The sequence below is a fragment of the Nannospalax galili genome, unplaced genomic scaffold (genome assembly GCF_000622305.1).
Source record: "Nannospalax galili isolate Female #2095 unplaced genomic scaffold, S.galili_v1.0 scaffold1274, whole genome shotgun sequence".
Lineage (NCBI taxonomy): Eukaryota > Metazoa > Chordata > Mammalia > Rodentia > Spalacidae > Nannospalax > Nannospalax galili.
In genome coordinates, this window is record NW_008334662.1 from 89856 (window position 1) to 114718 (window position 24863).

Sequence of the window (24863 nt, forward strand, 5' to 3'; positions counted from 1 at the left end):
CCGCTCGCCCCCCCTCCCACGCTCTTACCCCTTCCGGGAGGCAGAGAGACGCCTGACCTTCCAGCCTTGTAGGAACCAGACAGGGGTAATCCCCAGGGCCTGTGGAGCACAAGGCTGTCTGTGACTATGACCCTGGCCAAGGTCACTGTGTCAGTATGTTGGGAGCTGCATCTGGCTCTAGGAGAAGGGGCCCTGCAACATGCCATGAGTAGGGTGGGTGTGGAAATTTATACAATCCTTGCATGCGTGTAGACGCTTATGTAACCTGTGTGTATTGAGGTTATGTAACACATATGTGGAGAACCAGGCAACATGTATGTGCAGTGGCTGAAAGTTGCTAATAATATTTGCATGGAGGAGCTCAGGGTCCTCGTCTTGACTGACTGCAGTGCATGGTGTCACAATCCATGAATGGCACCTCAGTTTGCTGATTTGTTAAATGAGGCTGTGAACAGGGTGACTCTAGTATTTTTAAACACTAGCATGTGTGCATGACCTGAAAAGCAACATGTTCATACTGGAGAGAGAGGTTACACTAGTAGGTGCCTGTCCGGAGGGTTGTATAACACATGGGTACATCCTACAGGTCATATAAAATGTTGAGAATGACCTGAAAGTTGCATAGATATATAGATACTAAAGCTTATTACCATACTTGGGTTTATACTGAAGGCTGCATAGTTATTCACATCCGTGGGTGTCGTACTGCATCCATATGTGTTCTAAAGGTTATGAAGCTTTAAGAATATTCTGAGGTTTCCTTTAACATATTTGTCATATACTGATTGCTTAAATATGTGGACGTCCTGTAGACTGTGGGTGTTTAAAGTCTGTAATGTATATATACATGTGTGTGTACATGTTGGGCCTTAGAACAGTACTTACTTATGTGATGGGTGTGTGTGTGTATATGTGTATGTGTGTGTTGGGGCCTTATAACAATGCTTGTGTGACTGTGTTGGGGCCCTAGAACATGTTCTTGGCCCTGGCCAAGGCCTTTATCACTCCCATGCAGCTACCAGATAGGTAGACCCTTGTAAGCTTTGTCAGCTGACATGGGGGTAGGAGGTAGACTAAAGACAGAAGATGGAGGGAATGGGACCTGGGGGATTACAGAACCCTCTTGGATGAGCAGGGACTGTACAGTGACTACTCTGTGATTCTACCCACTTTGCCCCCATCTAGTACCAGGTCACCAGATGGAAAGCGAAAAAGAAAGAACGGCCAATGTTCCCTGAAAACCAGCATGTCAGGTGAGCTGGGCTGATGTGTCCCCCCACTTCCTATCCCAATCCTGCAAAGCACAACTTGGCTACCTCTGTGCCTAGGCCTGAACCCCCTGCATCTCAGGAGTAAACAGCCTACAGAGTGTGGGTTAGATTTGGATGGGGGTGAGAATAGTGATTTGGGACGTGCCCTGGCCTTTGAGGAGGAATTAGATTAGGGAGGGCCTCTTCCATTCTCCCATAACTCCCTCACTGAAGGCCCCCCAGAATCAGGGCCTAAGCTGAGGACCAAGGCAGGGGCTCTATTCTCCTGAGATGGGTTATTCCTTTGGGGGGGGGTGGTTTGTTTTCCTCTGCTATTCTGTCATTTAGATGTAACATTTAAATATAAATAAATAATAAATAAATAAATAAATAAATAAATAAATTCCCTACTCAGGTCAGGTACTGTGATCCGTGATGCTGACACAGGAGGATCACTTGAACCCAGGATTTCAGTGCCAACCTGGGCAACATAGTGAGAGCCAGGCTTAAAAAAAAAAAAGGGAAGGAAGGAAAGGAGGGAGGGAGGGGGGCAAGGAAGGAAGGAAGGGGCCCTGAATGGGCAGTCAAAAGATCTAAGATTCAGTATATTTGTAGGGAAAGGGATGGACAAGTTTCCCTCCAGTGTGTCTCCAGGATTCTTCCTTTCTACTATGAGACAAAGAACCCTTCAGTGAAGCTGGGCTAGGAGATGAATGAGAAAGGCAAAGTGAGGGGTGGGTACAGTCTAGCAGCCTCTCTGCTGGGCTCCACATCATGCCCACTGCCTCCACCATTTCCTCCCTCCCAGGGTATATCCCTAGTTACCTGGACAAAGACGAACAGTGTGTCGTGTGTGGGGACAAGGCAACCGGTTATCACTACCGCTGTATCACTTGTGAGGGCTGCAAGGTATGGAGGAGCCATCTCCTACCCCTTCCCCATTGCCCAATCCCCTGTCTCACTCCCTTTGAGTCTCCACACCTGGCATGACATGACGGCATGACAGTCTCCATAAACATGTAACTTAAAGCCTACCTGTTGTATTTTTCTTCTCATTCATTCATTCATTCATTCATTTGTTCATTCATAATCCTTTCTCTGCTACTCATAGGCAATTTGCCTAACCTTTCTGAGCCTCAGTTTCTTCATCTGTAAAATGGAGATAGTTATACTAGAGTTATTGAGAGAATTAAATGAGATAATTCACCGGGCACTGTTTTAAACACTGCAGATGGGTGGGAGATGGGCATGCAGAGGTAAGAATGGTGACTGTGCTAGGGAGTGTCTAAAACAGTGCCAGGCACATAAGAAGCCTTCCGTAAGTGTCAGCTATCATCCATCCTTACAGTGTGTTAGGAGTGAGGGGTGGGAAGCCAAGGTGTGTACAGCACACCTATAATTACAGCACTTTGAAGACTGATGAAGGAGGATCATGAGTTCAAGGTCACCCTGGACTATGTACTAAGTTCCAGGCCAGTCTCAACTACATAGCAAAACCTTGTCTCAAAAAAGGAAAGTGAGTGCCAGGTGCAGTGGCAACATGCCTTTAATCCCAGCACTTTCAGCTGTACCTGGTACAGTTCCAGGCTAGCTGCGGCTACAGGGGAGACCCTGTCTCAAAATAAATAAATCGATTAAATAAATAAATTAATTAATTAATTAATAATAAATAAATAAATAAATAAATAAATCAAAACAAAAAAGCCAGGCTATAATCCAACACCTGGAGGCAGAGACAGGAGGATCCTTGGGGCCCACTGGCCAGCCAACCTAGCAAATTGGTAAGCTCTAGGGTCACTGAGAGAACCTGGCTCAAAAAATAAGGTGAAGAATAAAAAATCACAAAAATTCAATAAAAATAAAGATGGAGAGCAATTGAGGAAGATACCTGATGTCAAACTCTGGCCACCACATGTGTACACACATACAACATCCTCCTTCCTCACAAATATATGACTCATGGACCACCTGAAGTACTAGCTACAATGCAGATTCCTAGGCTGCTTCCATTTCTACTTAATCTAAACCTTATTGTGCTGGAGTCTAGGACTCTACCTTTCATAGGACCCCACCCCCACCCTCGAGTGCTTTCAATATTCCCGAAAAGGTGAGAACTCCTGCTGATGGTTGTTCATAATGAGGATGCAGAGAAAACCACAGGTTCTCCCTAGCACAGGGTCAAGCCTCTGCAAATGTATATCTCTGAAGAAACAGATCAGGGGCTGTAGAGATGACTCAGCAGTTAAGAGCACTTGCTGCTCTTGCAGAGGACCTGGGATTGGTTCCTAGCACCCACAGAGTGGCTCACAACTACCTGTAACTCCAGTTCTAGGGATTCCATGCCCTCTTCTGGCCTCTGTGGGCACTAGGCAAGCACGTGATACACATAACATACATATAGCAAAATACTCATAAAATAAATTAAAACTTTAAAAACCTTAAAAAAAGAAGAAAAAGATCATTTATAAATAAGTGAAACCAGGGACTGGAGAGATGGCTCAGTGGTTAAGAGTACTGGCTGCTCTTGCAGAGGACCTGGGTTTGATTCCCAGCATACAGGGTGGCTAACAACCATCCCTAACTCCAGTTCCAGGGGAATCCAACGCCCTCCTCTGACCTCCTTGAGCATTGCATGACCTGGGTACACTTACAATACATGCAGGCAATATACTCATACACATAAAATAAAAAGAAAATATTTTAAAAAATGTTTTAAAGTAAAACCAGGGGGCTGGAGAAATGGCTGAGCAGTTAAGCGCACTGGCTGCTTTTACAGAGGACCCAGATTCGATTCCCAGCACCTACATGGCAGCTAATAGCCATCCGTAACTCCAGTTCCAGGGGAATTCAATGCCTTCTTCTGACATCCATGGGCATTGCATGACACAGGTGCACTTACATACATGGAGGTAATACACTCATATACATAAAATTAAAAAAATAAAGTGAAACTAGGCATGATGGTACATGCTCTGTGTTCAGGATGGAAACAGAAGGATCAGGAGTTCAACGTCATTGTTAGTCAATAGTGGGCTTGAAGTCCACCAGAGCTACATGAGACTCCATCTCAAGCAAACAAACACAGAAAGACATAAGCACAATATGAAAGCTTGAAGTTTTTCCTCTCAATGCAAGCCAAACCAAAACCAATAGAGATTTAGAGTTGTATAGCAGTGTTCCTGGAAATAATAACAGAGGTGTAACCAAGAGCAAGGATCCTTAGCTCCAAGGACATCTGGGTCCCAGGGGGAACATCTCCAAAAGATAGAGATGCCCTGATGCCACCTCCAGAGTTTGGTCTAGAATGAGGCCCAGGAATCTGTATCTTTGGTACAGTAAGCAGGTGAGGTTAATATACCCTAGACCTGAAATCTCAGATCTTGGTGTCTTCTGTCCAAAGTCCAGTTCTTGGTCTGCTACCCATTTAACTGGATAACTTGGGGCAAACAGATGGATCTCTCCAGGTTTCCTTTTCCTAGTCTGCAGCATGCAGACCGTGACAGGTCCACCTCATAGAGTTGTCATCAAAATCAAATGTAATGATTTATGACATATGAAAGGCATATCTTTACTAAGTGCCCAGCACATAGTAACACTCAACCGTTGTCAGTACTTCATGCTGCTGTGATCCTGATTCTTTAGATTTTGCCTTTAAAATAAAGCCTGAAACAAAGAATTGAAAATTTTCTTTACAAGTTACTAGAGTTCATATCCAATGCATTTTCGTGACATTATTTATTAATTCTTATGCAGCACTGACTGTCCTTTGTCCCTATGTAGACCAGGCTGGCCTCAAACTCACAGAGATTCACCTGCCTCCCGGGTGCTGGGATTAAAGGCGTGCACCATCATACCCAGTCCCATTTTCTTTGCTTTTGATCTTCCTGTTTCATAAATTCCATCTATATGGACAATAGGCAACTGTATATGAGAATGCTATTGGGGTCAGTGTTGATTTTACAGTCATTTAGCAGCATGGAAGCCAAAGTATTAATTCGGCTTCCTGGGGCTGAGGCTATAGTTCAGTTGGTAGAGTGCTTGCTTAGCTTACCCAAAACCCTGGATTCAACCCTCAAACCACATAATGCAGGTGTGGTTGTACATGTCTGTAATTCCAACACTCCAGAGATAGAGGCAGAAGGATCAGAAGTTCAAAGTCATCCTTGGCTACATAGTAACTTGGAGACCAGCCTGGGCTGCACAAGACCCTGCCTCAAAAATAAATTAATTACAGGCTAGTCTTGGTGGCCTATGCCTGTAGTCCCAGCACTTGGGAGGCAGAGGCAGGCGGATCTCTGTGAGTTCAAATCCAGCCTGGTCTATATAGTGAGTTCCAGGACAGCTAAGGCTACAGGGAGACCCTGTTTCAAAAAGACCCCCAAAAAATTAATTACAAAAATTTTTTTAAAGTGGACTTCCAAAGTTGCTATTCCTTCAGGCCTCATAGCCCTCCATAGCACCCCAGGCCCAGCACTGCCTACTATAGATAATATTTTTACCTCTGCCACCATAGATGCCCTTCATCCCTCTGTAGCCTGGGGGTTGAGGGCATGTATTTCTCAGGTCCTTTGGCCTGGTAGAGCCCAGAAATCCTGGGCCTGCAGTGACAGGAGTGCCAGGTGACACTTGCCTTCCTCAGTCCAGCCCCACTCTGTGAACTGTCTAGTTGGTTCAGAAGGGATTAGTCTTCATGAGAACCTGCTCTGTATGCCCCCACCCTAGGGTTTCTTTCGACGCACAATCCAGAAGAACCTCCATCCCACTTATTCCTGCAAATATGACAGCTGCTGTGTCATCGACAAGATTACCCGGAATCAGTGCCAGCTGTGCCGCTTCAAGAAGTGCATCGCTGTGGGCATGGCCATGGACTGTAAGAGGCACCAGTGGGGGAGTAGAGCTAGGCTGCTGTGGTTGGGCTAAGTTCAAAGGTAGCAGTTCCCTTCCAGGGTACACTTAGGGTAGAGTGACAATCAGTCCAGGTCAGGCTGATTGTAAGGTATTCAGAGTCTTAATCACAGGTGCCCTCATCTCAAAGGAAATGGAGTTCCTGTATGAGCTGATGATTCTTACCATTTGAGAGCCTTGGAGAGGGAGTTGTTGCTTAAAGACTCCTAAGCACCCAACCTAGCAGGGTTCCTGTACCTCAGAGAAGGCACCCCACATCTGTGAGGGAAGCCTCATTCCTCAGCTGTGATTTGGGTAGCAGGATGCTAGCAACTGTCCTCACCATAGCACATTAGACCAGAGCGTGATATTCTTCAGAGTCAGCCCAAATTGGAGTTGACATGGTCCCAGTGATAAAACGTGGTCTGTATTGTGCCTCCCCACTGCTGAGTGATTGGGAAGCCACTAGACCTTTGCATTAGAGTGGTTTCTAAAAGGACTATGGATGGGGTGGGAGGGTACCATGCAAAAGGTCTTGTGTCTATCAACAGTGGTTCTAGATGATTCAAAGCGGGTGGCCAAACGCAAGCTGATCGAGCAGAATCGGGAACGGCGGCGGAAAGAGGAGATGATACGATCACTGCAGCAGAGACCAGAGCCCACTCCTGAAGAGTGGGACCTGATCCATGTTGCGACAGAGGCCCATCGCAGCACCAATGCCCAGGGCAGCCATTGGAAGCAGAGACGGAAATTCCTGGTAAGGAGAAGACATGAACAGAACAAGCTCAGAGGCTTGCCTCTCCAGGAAGCCTCACCAGTTTAGTCCAACCCGAAGCTGATACTCTTTACCCCTTGGCAGTCCCGATTTTGTACACCTATGTACATGGCTGTGCTTTCTGAGCCCTGATTGTTCCATCTGATGGGGTGTTCTATGAGAGCAGGGCTTTACCCTCTGAACTTCCAGGGCCGGGCTTACCCACAGGGACCATGGGAAGGGGAAAAAAAAAAAACCCTGAAAAGACAAAAAGAAATTACTGCCAAGTAGATGATCAGTTTGGGAGATGGACAACTGGGGCCTGTTCCCTGATAGTGTACTGCACTAAGAATGTGCCCCAGTGCCAAGCAGGTATTCTTGTTTTTTAAAATATTTTATTTATTATTTTTATTTCATGTGTATGGGTGTATTGCCTACATGTATATAAGTGAACCCTTGTTATACAATGCCCTTGGAGGTCAGAAGAGGGCATCAGATCCCCTGTAACTGGAGTTACCAGACAGCTGTTAGCTACCATGTAGGTGTTGGGAACTGAACCCAGGTCCTCTGCAAGAGCAGCCAGCTCCCAAGCAGATGTATTTGTAAAGTACTAGTCATGTGACTTTGACCATACTGCTTAGCTGCGTCAGGCCTCAATTTCCTAGTCTATGAAATGTTGATAATTCTCCCTTCCATATAGGTTTGTGGTGAGGATTAAAAATCAGATATATAGAATGTGTAGCCAACCTAATGCCAGCAACATATTTTCAATCATTATGGCTTCATTTTTATTACATTCTTATTACTGTTCTCATCGTCGTCGTCGTCATCATCATCATCATCATCATCATCAGACTTGAAGCACTTGTTCAGTTCAGATCTCTCCTCTGCCCCAAGGTTGAAGCCTCAAGGCTGGGACACAGCTGTCCTGACCAGTCCTGGCTGGGCCCTTTTCCCCAAGCTGCCTTAGAGCTCCCCCTTGTGGGCTGGGAGCCTCAGTGAAAAACTGAAGGGGGTCTGTACCCCTAGCTGACCTTGATCTCTTCCTCCAGCCGGATGACATTGGCCAGTCACCCATCGTCTCCATGCCGGATGGAGACAAGGTAGACCTAGAGGCCTTCAGCGAGTTTACCAAGATCATCACCCCAGCCATCACTCGTGTGGTGGACTTTGCCAAAAAACTGCCCATGTTCTCCGAGGTGAGTACTAAATGGAAGGAGAGACACGGAGTCATACCAGAGGGAACCTAGGGCAACTACCCAGGTCACCTAGCCTCACTGGATGCTCCTCTATGGTTCTCCAGACAGAGAATGATTCCTGTTGTTGTTGTTGGTGGTGGTGGTTGGTTGGTTTTTGAGACAGGGTCTTCCTGTAACCCCAGCTAGCTTGGAGTTCACTTATAAACCAGGCTGGCCTTGATATCACAATGATCTGCCTGCCTCTGCCTCCTGTGTGCTGGGATTAAAGGCATGTGGCACCATGCATGCCTGGCTTAGGGAATGATTCTTGTAGAGCAACAAACAGCACATGAGGGCATGAACACACATGTGGGGACATACACACAGACACACAGAGTGCAGAGTAACTATTCTACCTCAGGCAGCATGACTCATCTCTTCACTCTGCACAGCACTAACTGGAAACAGGCTTCTGTATTAGCTATGAGACCTTGGCCAAGGTACCAAAATGCCCTGCACTTCAGTTTCTTTGAAGTGGACTGGAAGAATGATGGGACCTCACTCTTAGGCATAAGTGTGAGGTTTAAGTGTTATAGGGCATGGATGGGCATGGCCGAGCACAAGGTAACTGTAGGGAAGACTGTAGGGTGTGGGTAGGGTGTGCTGAGTGGTCTGTGGCCCTGCTGTTTCACAGCTGCCTTGTGAAGACCAGATCATCCTCCTGAAGGGGTGCTGCATGGAGATCATGTCCCTTCGGGCAGCTGTCCGCTATGACCCTGAGAGCGATACCCTGACGCTGAGTGGGGAGATGGCGGTTAAGCGGGAGCAGCTCAAGAATGGTGGCCTGGGCGTAGTCTCTGACGCCATCTTTGAACTGGGCAAGTCACTCTCTGCCTTTAACCTGGATGACACGGAAGTGGCTCTCCTGCAGGCTGTGCTGCTAATGTCAACAGGTACCTTGCCAGTGACTGAGAGGGCCCAGAAGCTGTCAGGGGCCCTAGAATTTGTCTGGACCCTGGGCCTCTTGCTTGCCTTCTTCCTTAATCTTATATACATACTATTCATCCCTTCACTCCCGGGTTCCCTCTCTATAACCCAGGCCATCCTCTGCCCCCATCCCATACTTTATTACCTACCCCCATCTCTGGTCTCCAGACCTATCACTTGCCTCCAAGTTCCTGCTGTGACCCCTGTCCTGTCTTGGACTTATTCTTTCGTTCTGCCACACATCCACTGTCACTCACATGCCTCTTTGTTCCTCATGCCCCATTTTCTTTCCACTCACCATCTATCCTCATCCTGTCTCTTAGCCCCGTCTCATTCCCCCATCACCAACCTCCCGTTTCCATCCCTTCTCTCTGCCCCTGTCTCCAACTTTCCTCTCCTCTTAGTCCCACCTCTCTGTTTCCCTATCCTTATGGATCACTCCACAGCCCCAGGCCCTCAGTACTCCTCTCTGAGCCTCAGTCACCTACCTCTGCCAGGTAATTGCTTTAACACGTCCCTGCAATCTCTCCCAGCCTCTCTGCCTCAATGTCCCTTCATTACCTCCCCCCACATCTTACCCTTTGTTTCTCTCAGACCCTCAGTACTCATGGCTCATGTCTTCTCTTCTGCAGACCGCTCCGGCCTGCTGTGTGTGGACAAGATCGAGAAGAGTCAGGAGGCATACCTACTGGCGTTTGAGCACTACGTCAACCACCGCAAACACAACATTCCGCACTTCTGGCCCAAGCTGCTGATGAAGGTGACTGACCTCCGCATGATCGGGGCCTGCCACGCCAGCCGCTTCCTCCACATGAAAGTCGAGTGCCCCACCGAACTCTTCCCCCCACTCTTCCTCGAGGTCTTTGAGGATCAGGAAGTCTAAAGCCTCAGGCGGCCAGAGGGTGTGCGGAGCTGGTGGGGAGGAGTCTGGAGAGAAGGGACAGAGCTGGGGGCTAGGGTGACCCCCCCACACCTATTCTCTCCTTCCTCCCATCCTTGGATAGATGCAGCTCCCATACACCCCTGCACTGCCCAGATCCCCTCAGAATCCAGCCCTGAGACAGGGCAACAAATGAACTTGCTATGAAAGGACAGTGTGGAAGGCTGGGACCTAAGTCCTGTAGTTCCTAGGACCCCATCCTCTAAGAAGGTAGGGGACAGGAGGAAGAACTTAGAGGGACAAGCCATCTTGACTGCAGGGACAGGAGGATGAGGGATGGGGCAGATGCCCTCACTCACCCCTACACACACACCAGAGAGTCCTGCCAAGTTCCTTGGCCTAGGTTTCCCTTCAGGCCACAGGTCTCTATTTCCCCAGATGCCTGGGTGCAAAGGACAGCTTGGCTTAGCTTGGCTCGGCTCCTCCCCTGGAGGCTAAAAATGGTAGTCATCCTAACTGCACTTTGGAAACCAAGCAAGGGGAGAAGATAAATGAAGAAAAACTAGATGGGGGGGAGGGGGGAGACAAAAAAGAGAGTGAGAGAGACAGAGAGAGAGAGATGATATTAAGTTATTAGCTGAGGCTGGCCCGTGGGGAAGGACCACCCCCTTCCCACCCCCATGCACTTTGAGAGCTACCCTTCCAACCCCCAGGTCAGAGAGAAATGCCCCCAGCAGACCTCCAAGGGTAGGGCTGCTGATCAGAGCTGTGAGTTGACACAACAGGGTCCTGGCACCCCCTTGCCTTCCTCCCACCCTTGTGCCCCTTTGGCACCCCACCCTAGTACTTCCTCTGCTCTCTGCCACTCGTGCCCGCTGAGTTCCATCTACCTCTCACGCTGGATGCCAGCTGGCCCCTTACCAGCCTGCCCTGCTGCCCACACAGCTCCCCTTTCAAGTGCCCAGCCCTAGGGGCCTCCCTATCCCCCTCCTTCCACACCTTGGCACCCACACAGGAAAAACTGTGGCCCAGGCTCCTTTCCTCCTCATATCCTGCAGTATTAGCTACAATCCAGATGCTGCTGAGTGGGGGGTGGGGTGGACATGAACGTCTCCCAGAACTTTTACCCTTGTAGGACTCTGTCTCCCTGTTTCCTGTCTGTCTTCTGGGCTCCCTCAGCCCTCCTTCCGCCCTCCCACTCAGTGCACTAACCCAGACTCCGAGCAGGTGGGCACGCAATGGGGGTGTTTTTACCAGTGGCACTTAGCTGGGCCCAGGGGAGGAGGTAGTTGGTGCTCCTGTTTTCTTTGAAGCTCTTTAGGCCAACCACTCTCTGCCCCTGGGAACCCTTTCCCCTCTTTTCTCTAATTCAGGGACTTTGGCTTGAGCCACCTCCCACCCTCTGGTGCGAGAGTGTTGCGTTGGTCTGCACTTGAGTGAACTGCCCTCTTCCCCCTCCTCCCTTTGGCTACAGCCCACTCCTCAGGGGAGAGAGGGAGGGAGGAGTGGCCCTCCCATGGGTGGGGAGGAGAGGGAGGAACAGAGCAGACCAGTGACCCCGGGCTCAGGGCTGCATGTCGGCAGGGATGGATGGGTGGACACAGATGCCCCCCGGAAGCCATGGGGAATGGGGCAGGGGGCAGGGGAGGGGTGCCAGGGCTTCCTGCGCTTTGCACTATTGGGGCAAAAATGTCTTAAGCAGTGGGGAACCTGCCACCCCGCTCTGACCCTCAGCCTGCCACAGCCCCTACACACATACACACAAACACAGACACAGACACACACACACACACACACACAGGAAGGCAATGCCATGCTGTCTCCCAGGGCAGTGTCCTCTGCCACTGTTCAGGTGTTCCAACTGGGTGGAGGGCCTGGAGGAGCATCTGCTGTCACCTGTGCATGTGCCTGTCCCACCCCTCTGGGGCCCCTGGGCCACCTGTGCTGTCTTTGTCTCTATCCTCTTTCTCTCTCCTGGGGTACTGATTCCCTGTATTCCTCCAGTCCCATGGGTAAACCCTCTCGGCCTTTCCTCCCACACCTGGGGGCCCAGTGGAGTTCCTGATCTGCCTGCTGTCTCCCTCCTTCCCCTGGCCCCACTCTTCCTCTCCATTCCCATTCTCAGCCATAGGCACTTGGGAATCCCCTCCCCCTCCCCAGTCACTTGAGCTGTGATCCCCTAGCCTAGGCCCTTCCCCCTACCCTCAGTGGAGTGTATGTGTGAGTTCCTCTGTGTGAATGTATGAGTGAGTACATGTGGTAGGGAGGAGCCAGAGAGACTCAGGAGTGCCATGCACCTGCTCTATAGAGAGGCAGCTGTCCCAGTCCCTGCTGTGGAAGTGGGGGACAGGGCCCTCTCCTGAGGGCCATTGGTGCTAATGGGGGAATGGCCTTGGCTGGGTGCTTAGCATGCCTCCTCCAGTGTTGGCCCGGGGCACTAGGGCAGGCCAGGTGGGGCAGCAGGTGCAGTATTGATAGGAGGATGGGTTGCTGGGAGAAGGTTGAGGGGGCCAGGCCAGGACAAGGGGGTGCCAGAGCCATGACCACTACCCCGCCCCCACCACCGCCTCTCCATCTCAGTATTCCCCGCTCCCATCACTTATAACACACATACCTCATCCAGCCTCCTCCCTGCTCAGACTTGGGGAGGGTGGGGGAGGAGGAGCCCCTACCCCTTCCCCGGGTGGTGGGTCTATAGGGCTGGGAGAGGGCAGGCCAGGGCCTGTGACACATACACCGTCCATAAGGGGGACAGTACTTCCTGCCCTAGGAACTCCTGGGTGGGGGAGGGAGACACTGCCCAGAGGCGCTACTGAATGTATGAGAAGCTGGTGCTGGGGTGGGGGGAGGGGGGTTGTGGCTAGAAACAGGGAAGGAGATAGGTCCCTTCCCCAGGGAGGGGTGGGACCGGTAGGGGTGACTTGCGGGGCTCCTACTCCTAACCCACATTGACAATCAGTATGTCTGTTATGTGCGATTTTTCACCCCGTTGTGTTTTGGGTCAGGATTTTAAAGAAAGATATTTTTATGGTAATTGTTGCTCGTCTATTTTACTATATATTTATGTAATAAATATATGATGAAAATAACCCCCGTGGGCACCCCCCCTTAGACTTGCGTGCTGTTTCCCTATATCCTCCCATCTGCTGGCAGAGTACCCACCCCACAAGCTGACCAGATGGAGAGGTGCCCCCGCCCCTAGTCTTGGCAGTAGTCCCCCTCCACCCCCCAAACGAGCACACATCACAGAAGCCAGCTCAGCTGTGAACTATTGGATTTGAGACAGGAACAGAACAAATTGGGGGGCCAGAGGAGGGTGGGAGAGCAAAAGTGGTTTAAATAGGGGAGGATGGGAAGTGTGGTGATGGGGGTGGGGGAGCAGGTATTTACAAGAAGGCTCAGGGGGCCAGAGGCTCATCTTGGAATATTTTATAACAATATAAATAAGATTCTGGTTTGCTTTTCCTTTTCGTCTCGTAAAGGAGAGAGAAGTGCAGAGTTCGATTCTGTACAAGGGGGCAGCGGCAGAAGGCCGGCCGGGCGGGTCACTGGGCGTCCACCCGGAAGGACAGCAGCTTCTCGGAATGCATGTTGTTCAGGGTCCGCAGGTCCGGCAGCTTGAGCAGCAGCTTGGTGAAGCGGGAAGTCTCCAAGGGCCGGTTCTTCAGCACCAGAGCCCGAAGAGCCCGCAGCAGCGTCTCCTGGAGCTGCTCCACCGAAGCGGAATTCTCCATTCCCGAGCGGTCTGTGGGGAAGACGACAGCAGTGAGGCAGGCTCCCTGAGCTCCTCTGACGAGGACCCGGAGGTCTGCGAGGACCTGGCAGGCAAGGCAGCCTCTCCCTGAGGCCCCTTGGAGGGCGAAGGGGAAGGAAAAGGAGGGTGCCATTCCTTCTCCCAGGCCTCTGCCCCAGAGCAGTGAATGCCCGAATGCTGGGAGCCCAGGCCACAGGCTGGCCACCTCCCACCCCTCAAGACCACCCTCCTACCCCCCAGCAGGCCACATGTGGCCAAGGTCCCTTGCTATTTGCTCTGTAGTTCCCTCTGCCTGGGATGCCCTTCCCCTTTCTATGCCTGGCAATATCTTGTCCCTTTGAGGTCCTACTCAAGTGTCACCTCCTTCCCCAGCTCCCCCAGGCAGAAATAGTTGTCTGTGCTTCCTTGGTTCATGCTTCTACTGTGACACTTATTTCACTGTTTTATAATTAGTCGGGCATGAGTCTGTTTCCCAAGCTAGACTGTGTCTGAATCATGTCTGTACCCCAGTGCCCAGTGCAGGGCCTGGCATAGAGTAGGTACTCCATAAAAGGTGTGTTGAATTGAACTGCGTCTGCCTCCTCCCGGGTCAGGCGAGAGCGTGACCTACCTGCAGAGACAAGCACCACCGCGGTAAAGAGGCCCAGCTCCTCCTCTGTAAGCGCCAGGGAGTTGAGCTTCTCACTGAAGTCGAACATGGCATTGAGCAGGTCTCCCATGCCCATGGCGCCAAGCTCCTGCAGACTGTAGGTGGTGCGGCTCAGGAACATCACTGTCTGGTCCTTCACGTTGAACAAGGATGCAAAGCGCACCATCAACACCTGAAGCAAGGACAGTCATTTTAAGTGAAGGGGGAGGAACATTTGCCAGATAACCCCTAAAGTTTGCCAAAGGGTTCAGGGTTTGCTGTTTTAGATTTCTCAGTAAGGAAAAGGTGTCTAAATGGTCAGTAGGGGGATCCAGGTGGAAGTATTCCACTAGTTTGGGAATAGGCACTTAACCAAAGGTAATCTGCTCATGTCTAAATTGGGGCAGCAATGTGCTGTAGGTATGATTTTGATGCAGTGGATTGTGAACATACAGGACCTAAGATGACATAAGTCCCAGGTGCCCAGAGGTTGGGGGTTGGGGGGTGGGGGGTAGAATTCTACCTCCTTCATCAGATAGACAGTAGGGTTCTAAAGTCTCAGAATTCCCATCCCAGTCACCAAGCTGTTCTACTAGGTCCTTTCCCAAAGTCAAGATCAGAAAAAAGCTCACCTCAAAGGTGCCAGCCTTAAGCAGGGTCACCTGGTCATGCTGAGAAAGGTCACGAAAGCCAGGGATGTGCTTGGCAAACTCTACCACCTCCCGCACAGCAGGCGTGAAGCTCATAGAGAAGTCCTCCCAGATCTCTTGCACAGTCCTGCCACTGCGTCCATGGGGATACATATTCATGGGACATGCCTGGGGGGAAATGGAATAGGGAGGGGAGTGTCAGCCAGGTGGGGTCACATGGGCTCCCAGCAGAAGGGATTCAGATTCTGCCTGGACTAAGGGCTGTGGCCCTTGAGGATGGGACTCTCACCTAAAATATCAGGTGCCAATTGGTGATCAAAGATTCCCAGGCAGAGCCCGGACTTCAGGGCAGAACATCCTCTCCTGGAAGAGGGTATCTCCACCCTCAGCCTCCAGGAATACTGGCTGCCCTACACTAAGTCCACTCTTTCAGGCCCCCTCCCTCCACACTGGTTCTATGCCCTCACCAGAAGAACATTCTTGGAGTGGCCTTGCCGCAGACTGTTGGCAGGTACCTCGCTTTCTGGGGCCGGATATACATGGGTGGGGCATAGACGATGTCCATTGCTGTTAGGCTGGTGGCAGCTGTGGTGGGCAGGGCCAGGGGACCAGGCAGGAGGGTAGGAGGAGGGGCCCTGGCGCAGACCATTCAGAGCCTCGTTGTGACGTTGAGCGGCCAATGTGTTGTCATTGGGGATAGGTGGGCATCCTTGACTCTCCCAACGGTGTGGGGTTGTAGCTGAAGGGCTACCTGATGCATGATTGGCATTGAAGTTCCCAGGTGAGGTGCCCAACTTGTCATGGGCATAGGTAAAGATTTCTCGGTGGGCCCGGGCCACCTGGGATATCACATCTTCCACAGTGGGCTCAGGGCTAGGGGATCTAGGTGGTGTCAGCTGTTGTGGGAACTGAGAGAAGCCCAGCAAAGGTGTGGGGGCTGGAGCAGGAGGAGGTGAGGGGCCCATGGGGCCTGATGTGGGCTGTGGGGCAGGTGAGGTCTCCAGAGGGCACTGGCTGCTCAGCTGGTTGTTGGCCAAGTTCATGGCACTCTGCATCTCAGCAAGCATCCGCTGCTTCTCTCGCTTGGGGATGCGCCCAAAACGCACAGCTGCAACAGGATGAAAGGGAGGTCAGGAAGTTCACACACACACACACACACACACACACACACACACACACACACACGTCCTTTCCTTCCTTTGTGAAAGGGCAAGACCCTAAAAGCCTGGGGTTCCACTTCAAAACTGAAACTAGTGAGGATGCACCCATCAAAGGGCATGAGAGGTTATGACTAGGAGGCCTAATGGGAGACAATGTGTTTGCCCAAGAGGAGAACATAGGGGTATCCTCCATGCAAATAACATTCACAGTACCATACATCTCAACTTGGGGCTATTATTTTTTTAAGGGAGGGATTAGGGCAGAAACTGGGGGAGGAGACTTGGGAACACTGCCTCACCGTCTCGAGACATGCCAACGGACAGACACTTCTTGAAGCGGCATTGTTGGCAACGGTTGCGATTGATGCGGACAATGGAGCAGTTCTCATTTTTCAGACACCTTTTATACTGGATATTCTGCTGGATGCTTCGACGGAAAAAGCCCTGGAAGGCAGGGGTAGTTAGCGAACATCTTCATCTAGGCTGAGCTGTGTATCACAGGGAAAGGGGTCATCTGCCCAGGTCCCCACCCCAAACATGCCTCACCTTGCAGCCCTCACAGGCATGCACACCATAGTGGAAGCCCGAGGCCACATCCCCACACACTTTACACAGTAGCACCATGCCATTTAGCTCTGTGGGAAGAAACAGGCAGAGGGTTAGCAGAGAAGCCTGAGTGGCCTGGGTTACGGAGGCTTTCTGGGCTAGATATTCTATGAAGGAAAAGCTAAGGAAGAGCTCCCATGTTGAGGAGCACCAGATGCCCAAACTGGACTGGACAGGGGCTTGTACAACTGTAAGCAAAATCTGAGGCCAGGAAAGGCCCTGAGAATAACCATCACAGGGGAACCAACTATCAACTGAACCCTGGCTCATTTCCCTTCTCCTGAATCAGCTGGACATTGACTCACTGGTAATGTTGCTGGTGCTCTTGCTGGGGGACACACGGCTATTGTCCTCCATGGCTACTTGTAGACTCCCTGGGGGGCTCCCACTATACAAGGAAGAGGATGACGATGATGAAGAGGAGGAGGACGGGGAGCTGTCATCACTGAGGCTAGGTGGAATGCTCCCAAAGGAGCGAGCAGGGTCCTGGGTGAGTGAGCCAGTGGGTGAAGGTGGGAAGTAGGTGGGACAGCCTTGAGTCAAGGACTGGAAGCTGCCATTGGAATTGTCACTGTAGAGGGACTCCGGGCTAGTGCGGCTTGGGGAGGAGCCACTTGAGCCAATATAGCTGATAACACCACCTAAAAAGGAGAATGCAAGAGAAGGGGGTGTCAGCCACCATGTCCGTGGTCCTTGGATGCTACCTACTCAGGAATCAACCATGTGAAACTCCTAGGAATTAACCATGTGAAACCCCTAATCTTGGAGTTAATATGCATACTATATATGACATGATCAACCTAGTCAATATAAGAAACTGTCCATCACATACTAGATATGATACTATAGACCTAGTCTCTATAAGAAATGCCCATGATCATTTCTTTACAGGATACACTCAGCTTCTGCTTTGGGTGTAAGGCATAACCCCTCTGGGCATCTTCTTTATTCGAGCCTTTGCCCTATATACTTTCCTGGGGGAATATCAACTGTAGTTAATGACTTAATTGTGAGCTGGAGATTAGATGAGCACCTAACAGCCATTCACAAACAAACAAAAAACTAGTTGCCAGTTCTAACACCAGGACCTATCCAGGGATGGACCATAAAGGGCAGAGAGCCAATAGCACCGGGTTCTTACAAAAGACAGTCACCTTTCCTTCAAACTCAGAGGCACTGCAAGGAAGGAATCTACTCAACCCGGCTCCCCTAGCCTCCACCAAATAAGTCACAGTGACTCTCTGAGTCCAGGAAGGGCTTAGCGGTATGAGTTGCAGGAGATGGAAGTGAAGTACAAATTGTCCAGCCTAAGGTTTTAGGAATTCCCTCTTCCAGATCTGTCTGGTGATAACTTTGGCTCTCTGGCCACTCAGGGACTTTGGCCCTCTGGTTACATTACCACACAGGTGGTTCTGTTCCTGTGGTATTTATAGGAGAAAGGGGTGATTTGCCTGCCACACCTCTGTCAAGCATTTAGCCTGGACTGCCATGGGTGGAGTGGGAGAAGGGAGGATCCCAGGACACGTGTGAGCTGACACATGCCATGCCACCGTGTCTACAGAGGCACATGTCTTGCTCACCCACTGACACACACTAACTGGGCAGGGCAGTCTTAAAATAGCTCAAGGTTGGTCAGGGTGAACCCAGCCAGCTCCCTGTAAAATAGTTATAGAACAGATCAGCTCCTACAGTTTCAGGGCTGAGTGGGGGATGGAATATTTATTTGGTGATAAATGAACTTGACCTAGTTTACTCATCTTGAAAGGGGGCATGAGAAGGTCATCCAAAAAGTATTCCAACTTTGAAGTGAGGGATATCCTTCAAAAGACCCTAGTTCTAAATCTAGATCTATCATTACCAACTTGCCTTAGTCTAGCCTAGAGGAAATCAACTCTTCCTTTCTGGGTCTCAGTTTTTCTGTGAGCAAAAAAAAAATAATGATGAAAATCAGCTTTGATTCTGAGTTGTACATGTTTGGGGGGACAGAGCCATTGATTGCAGGCAGACACTTGGGGAGCAGTAAGAATTTGGGAACTAACATGGAAAAGCTATGTCTGAAAGCAGTAAAGTGAAGTAAGTGCAATTAGAATGAAGGGACGAAGTCTAAGGCTCGAGAGGTGTGAGGTCCCTTCGGGATGCATAAACTTGAGGCCAGGGGAAGTCTAGAGTAGCCCCATCTTAGTCTCGGTGGGGGAAGGGAGGAGAGAAGAGGGTCAGGCAGGCAGAGAGGAAAAGAAGGCAGGCGAGGGCGGTGAGTCAGCCCAGCTTCACCCAGATCTCGGTAGAGCAGGGCGGGGCAGGAGTCTGGCCCGCAGCCGGCCTCACGTCCCCGCTCCACGTGTGTCCCTCGCACGTGGCTCCCCAACGAGGAACCCCGGAACTCGAAGCCCCCGCCTTCTTTGCGCTCTGTCTGTGAAAGCAGCAGCCCCGCCCTCATCCACCCCTCCCCAGCGTCCGGGTCCTTAGGCTGGTCCCTTAGAGCGAGGTGGACCCGGACTACTGAAGGGAGGAGAGACGGGAACACGCGTTGCCAGAGCAACCTGAGGGGCGGAGCTCATTATGTAACGGGGCCGGGAGCAAGGACCAATGGGATGGCGGCCACGGCTTCTGCTGAATGAAAACAAATGCAGCACGTGGGCCCCGCTCTATGGCCATGTGAGCCCTCCCCAGCTCTGGCTCCTTGGGTGCCCTGCCTGGAGATGAGCACCGCGCTCCGGATTCAAGTGTAGCTTCCTACTGTCACTGAGGATTTCCCTGTGAGATGTGACCCATTCCCCCATCCCCTCCTGCCCCGATCGCCCCACTGCTTCTCAGATTCCCAGGAATCCACGGGAACTAGAGGAAAGGGAGAAGAACCAAGGCAGACCACAGCTGCAAGGGGTGGACAGACGGAGACGTTGCAAGGCATTGCTTCAAAGACCTCAGTTCATCTAAACTCTTCCATTTACCACTTATATCCGCCCTCTGTTTCAATCTGCCCGAGATTCGAATTCCTCGGGCCCAAGGGGACTCCAAAGGATGGCGATGATGCGCTTTAGGCGCATTCCCAACAAGTACAACCCGCTTCGGGCGGGTGGCTCTCAGCATGACAGCAAAGCCACGGCCAGAGGGAATCCCCAGCCCCCTACAAAGTTCCTCTCGTTATATGCCGTGGATGGAAATAGGGACAGTGACAGAGCAAGGATGATAATGATAAGAATCGCAGTACCTGTGTTGTTGTTGGAGTCCAGGGTCGTCATGTCTTCACCGGCTGACAGCGGTCATTCAAACTGGACCTTGACACAAACTGGAGGTTGCGGTAGCCTCTCTCGCCCTCGGGGTACTGGCTAAAGAAGGCAAGTGGACCCCGCTGCTCAAGAGCTGAATTCCAGGCACCCTGCAGTAAGGTCTTGGGGTGTCCGGACTGCAGCCCTGCAGAAGGGTAGGATGCTGAGACAACGGAGATCTGCTTCGCATGGGAAGCGCAGATAGAGTATGTGTGAGGAATCAGCCTGCAGCAGTTCTGGCTAGAAGGCAGCAAGGAGGGTCGGGTCTCTGCAGTGCACTGGATGCCACTCCTGAGGGCTCCGGCTCCGCAGCGCTGCAGGGTAGCGAATCTGGAGCTGCGGGTGCAAAAGTCCCAAAGAGAGAGGTTGCAACCAGGAAGTAGGTGATGGGAGAAACGAGGCACCCAGACGCAAGGCGGAGAGACGTGTGCCCTGCTACGTTCCCTCAGCAGCAATATTTCACTCTGCCAATCTCAACCGCCTTTTGCCCGAGCCTTTCCCTGGGACAGAGGGCTCTGCGCAGGCGCCAGCAGCCCAGGGTTCCCGGGCCGCACGCGGCACTGGAGCAGGTACCATGTGATTCCAGGGAGCGCCTCGTGCCCCAGTGACACACTTTTCCAGCAGCCGGCACGTTGAGCTCTGTGCGCCTGCGTACCGCCAAGATTGTTGGGATTTGTAGTCCCCTGACAAAGTAGGCGGACTGCGACTATTTTGCCTTTCTGCTTTGCAAAAGTGCCGTCCGCGGGGAGGAGCTGAAAGTGGACTGAGGTGGAGCGCACTGAAGAGTCAGGGTGGCGTGTTTGGAAAGCCTGTATGGCAAGGGCATGTGAATTCCTGGGGAGGGCCTGGCAAGCTTTACGGCTCCATGGGAGATCAAAGCTAACAAGCTCTTTTTGCAAATCTAGCAAACGTGAGAATTTCACGTGATTGCAGTACTGACCTCGCCCTGAGGTTACTGGTTACACGGGAAGAGGGACAAACAGAGGAGGGAGATTTCCCTGGAGTCAAGAACCTAAGCAGACTTCTGTTTTGGCGACAAGGCTGGAGACAGAAAGGCAGTGACCCCTTTTCCCTTCTATTCCCCATAGGAAGAACACCCAAGGGAAAGGAGTATCACCGAGGTGGGGATGTCCCTAGGGACTCCCTGTTTGCTTATATGACACCACACCACCCATTCAAGGTGACTTTGGGGTGAGTCATTTCTCTTTGAGAAATAAAAAGGACAACAGAGGGAAACTTCATGGTGAAAGGGCTTTGAGGTCCAAAAGTGATGTAGTAGGGGTCTCCCCCAGCCAGGCTTCAGGGTAGGAGGTGGATTGCACTGGTTACTAGCAAGGAACATGAGGATCATCTTAATCCTCCCTTCCTGTGGCTGGGTATGGTGGCTCATGCCTGTAATCACCACACACACTCAGGAGGCCAAGGCAGGAGGATTACCATGAGTCTGAGGCTGGTCCAGGTTACATAGTGAGTTCCAGGCCAGCCAGAACTACATGGTAGGACCCTGTCTTAGAAGGAAGAAGTAACATCTTCCCTCCTTTTATTGAAGAGGAACAGAAGGATGTGACCCAAGATCAAGCATCTACTGCTTGTTTCATTTGATTGTCATAGAGATGATGGATAGATGAGCAAGAAACACTGAACGGGCCATAAAAACACCAGCATCTCTCTTTCAGAGGAACAGTTGTCTCAAGGATGAAACACAGGTCTCCAGCTCTCAAGAAGAGGTCTGTCCTCTAGAGTTTGGGGGTATATATATAGAGAGAAGTACCCTCAAGCAGCCAGATGAGCCTAAGCTACTAAAGCCACCTGCCACTCTCACCAAGTCCTCCTTAGCCTCAGTGCCTGGGGAGGGGGAAGTGTTCTTTTTTGCTAGAAGTTTTTCACCACTTGTTCTTAGGCAGCTCCAGGGACAGCACTGATGGAACTCTGAGAGGCACAGAAGTCACCAACGAGACAGAGAAAAGGCTATAGGATCTAGGACAGGCACAGTGGTTTGTACCTCTTGTCCTAGATACTTGGAAAGCTGAGGCAGGAGGACCACTTGAGTCCAGGAGTTCAAGACCAGCCTAAACAACACAATGAAACTCCATCTCAAAGCTGGGGTAAGGGACACTAAAGAAAGAGTAAACTGAGACTTGGAATCCAGTGAGATTCACTCAGCAGTCAGTGAGGTTGACCACTGACTAAGGAACAGAAGATGGGCTCACTAGACTAGGCCAGGCTTTAGCTTTGTTCCCCTGCACCTAACAAAAGTAGGCCCAGAGCTGGGAAGCTGTGGCAGAGCATGGGAGGAGCTGGGAGGGGCTAGGACAAACAAGGAAAGAGACTTTTCAGGAAAACTTGGTTCTGAGCTCAGTCTCCACTCCCTCTTCCTCCTCCCACTAGACTCTGTGTGTGTGTGTGTGTGTGTGTGTGTGTGTGTGTGTAGGGAGAGCTGGGATGTAAGCAGCTGTGTCCCTGGTTGCCTGCTCTCTGTGACCTTCCTGACTAGGTCAGTCAGGGGCTAAATTCAGGAATCTGTCAGGGGTGCTGGAAATCAGGGCCCATGTGCTGTCTAGCATCTCCCCACCCCCACCCCTAGTCCCAGCATTACCACTAACACAACACACTCCCTTGGGTTGCCCTGGGTCCTCCCAAGGTCCACTGCTCTGGTTGCTGCTCTGGTGGTCCTACCCATGTCCTGGCTTCTTGCTGAGTAGTTGTCCATATCACGAGGGGGCTGGTGGTCAAGGCATCTTCCAGAAGTTTGCAGCCAGTGAGAAGGAAGGGAGAACCAGAACTGAAATTCAGTCACTCTAACTTTCCTGTTGGCAAGAATCTAGGTTGTGTTGCAATCTGTGAGGTATGAAGGCAGAGGCTGGGGGAGAGGGAAGGAGGGGGCTGCTTCTGCCCCCTCTTTCCTCTGTAATTCATATAGGGCCCCCTTCTTTTCTTCCTGCCAAAGAGCTTTTTATTTATTTATATTATTTTTTAATTTTTAAAAATTTAATAACCACATGATTAGAAGAAGCATGTCATTACAGCTTTAACATATTCAGTAACACATTCCAGAGCAAGGATACATCTCTTTCAAAGGTGGCTGTAAATTTTTAGGTTCACAGTTGAAGTAATACAGTCATTCAATATTGAAGTCAGTATAAACCCTGTAAGAAATAAAATTGAATGAGTTTTTACCTTTTAAAGATCTCCATTTCTTTTTTTTCTTTCTTTTTTTTTTTTTTTTTTTTTTGGGTTTTTTTTCAGACAGGGTCTACCTGTAGTCCCAGCTGTCCTGGAACTCACAATGTATACCAGGCTGGCCTCAAACTCACAGAGATCTACCTGCCTCTGCCTCCCAAGTGCTGGGATTAAAGGCATGCGCCACCACTCCCAGCCCATTTCATTTTAACATATGCTGTTTCCTATGTTTTTAATGCTACTAACACTTACATGTTTGTACGTGGCTTTAATCTCTATATATCTGATTATTACTAATCACAGTCAGTTACACTAGGATCCTTAGTACCTGAGTATGGATATAAAGTCATCAGGTAGATTTCACTGGTAATGTTTATCACCTCTACTATTTAATAGGAAGTAATTTTTTTAATTTTTAATAATTACATGATTAGAAGAAGCATTTCATTGCAACTTTAACATATTCAGTAACACACGCCAAAGCAAGAGTACGTCTCTTTCACAAGTGGCTGTAAGTTTTTAGGTTCACAGTTGAATTAATAAAGTTATACAATATTGAAATCAGTATAAGCCCTGTAAGACATAAAGTTGAATGAGTTTTTAACCTTTAAAAAAGATCTCCATTTCATTTTAGAATATATTGTTCCTTGCAGAAAGACTCATTGTTTTTGCTACTAACACTGAGTTGTTGGCACATGCATCTCTAGTCTGTATGTATCTATTACTAGTCATAATCGTTTGCACTCGGATCCTTGGCACCTGTGTATGTCTATTAATTAACATGATGGAAACTTTTACACTTCTCTTCAAATATAATACATTTTTAAAATTTGTTGATTTTTTTTCTCTGTGTGTGTATATCACACAGAATATCCCAAATCATCTTATTCAGCTATACACCCACTTCCCAGATGGCATCCTCCCATAGCCTCCCTCCCCCGACTAGAGCCCTTATACTCTGATATCCCTGCTACTGTCTGCTGTGTTGTCGGCACCCCCAGCCATTCCCCACTACTTGCCCTTCTGGTGAATCTAGTCAGCCTATCTAGAGGTCTTTGTTTTAGGAAGGTCAGCTGTTCCTCATCTAGCAGCAATCAGTTGTCAATATTCCTTTAGATAAGATTCGGGTCTGCTGTTCATTTTCCCACTTCTATGCTGAGTTATTGTCTGCCTGAGTTTGCATGGGACTTATGTATGCTGACACCATTGCCATAGAATCATATGAGCTGGTTCCCAGGAGCTTGTAGGACTGTTTCCCTATGGTCATGCACTTCCTCCCTGGTTCTTATAATCTTTCCGCCCCCTTTTCATGACGGTGCCTGAGCCTTGGGTGGGAGAAGTTTAATAAAGGGAACCTGTCCAAGGACCAGCATTTAGCAGACTCTTGATTCTCTACACTTAGGCTATATGTGACCTTTTGAGTTCCTGGCTCTCTGCTGCATGAGGAACCTTCATTACTGAGAACTGAGAGATTCATTAGTGTCCTCTTAATTATCCCTGTTTTATGTTCCATGAGCCTCAGGTGCAGACACCATCATAGAACTGGGAAAATGAACAGCAGACCCCAATCTTATCTAAAGGAATATTGGCAACTGATTGCTGCTAGGAGAAGAAGAGCTCATCTTCCTAAAACAAGAGCCTCTAGATAGGATGACTAGACTTAGCAGACAGACTTGTACTAGGGAG

General features: G+C 50.1%; 2 protein-coding genes across 4 annotated transcripts in view; one reads left to right on the forward strand and one right to left on the reverse strand.

Moving 5' to 3' along the window:
- Thra (thyroid hormone receptor alpha) overlaps window positions 1–13022 on the forward strand; it is a 26925-nt gene extending 13903 nt beyond the window's left edge. The window contains exons 3-9 of the mRNA XM_008829426.3: window positions 1186–1253; window positions 2059–2159; window positions 5973–6120; window positions 6686–6891; window positions 7941–8087; window positions 8761–9019; window positions 9686–13022. Coding sequence (XP_008827648.1) covers window positions 1186–1253; window positions 2059–2159; window positions 5973–6120; window positions 6686–6891; window positions 7941–8087; window positions 8761–9019; window positions 9686–9936 — 1180 coding nt within the window. The 3' untranslated portion in view covers window positions 9937–13022. The remainder of the gene's footprint in view (window positions 1–1185; window positions 1254–2058; window positions 2160–5972; window positions 6121–6685; window positions 6892–7940; window positions 8088–8760; window positions 9020–9685) is intronic.
- A 168-nt stretch (window positions 13023–13190) lies between these two features.
- Window positions 13191–20598, reverse strand: Nr1d1 (nuclear receptor subfamily 1 group D member 1). 3 transcript variants are annotated; one of them, XM_008829425.2, is made up of 8 exons: window positions 19940–20598; window positions 17037–17372; window positions 16672–16760; window positions 16425–16569; window positions 15433–16073; window positions 14948–15133; window positions 14298–14508; window positions 13191–13678 (listed from the first exon to the last, which is right to left on the reverse strand). In XM_008829425.2, the coding sequence occupies exons 1-8, from the start codon at window positions 19968–19970 to the stop codon at window positions 13479–13481; spliced, it is 1839 nt and encodes a 612-aa protein (XP_008827647.1). In that variant the 5' UTR covers window positions 19971–20598; the 3' UTR covers window positions 13191–13478. The 3 variants fall into 3 exon arrangements, with proteins under 3 accessions (XP_008827647.1, XP_017652716.1, XP_029417648.1); XM_017797227.2 differs by having other exon boundaries at window positions 15481–16073; window positions 19940–20540; XM_029561788.1 differs by lacking the exon at window positions 17037–17372 and having other exon boundaries at window positions 19940–20535.
- Between the last annotated feature and the right edge of the window lie 4265 nt (window positions 20599–24863).

Coding starts and splice junctions, on each gene's coding strand:
- Nr1d1 (XM_008829425.2), bottom strand. CDS start 19,970: ATGACGACCCTGGACTCCAACAACAACACAG. Junction 16,761..17,036: donor GAGCACCAGCAACATTACCA/GTGAGTCAATGT, acceptor TTCTTCCCACAG/AGCTAAATGGCATGGTGCTA. Junction 13,679..14,297: donor GGTGGTGCTTGTCTCTGCAG/GTAGGTCACGCT, acceptor TCTTCCCCACAG/ACCGCTCGGGAATGGAGAAT.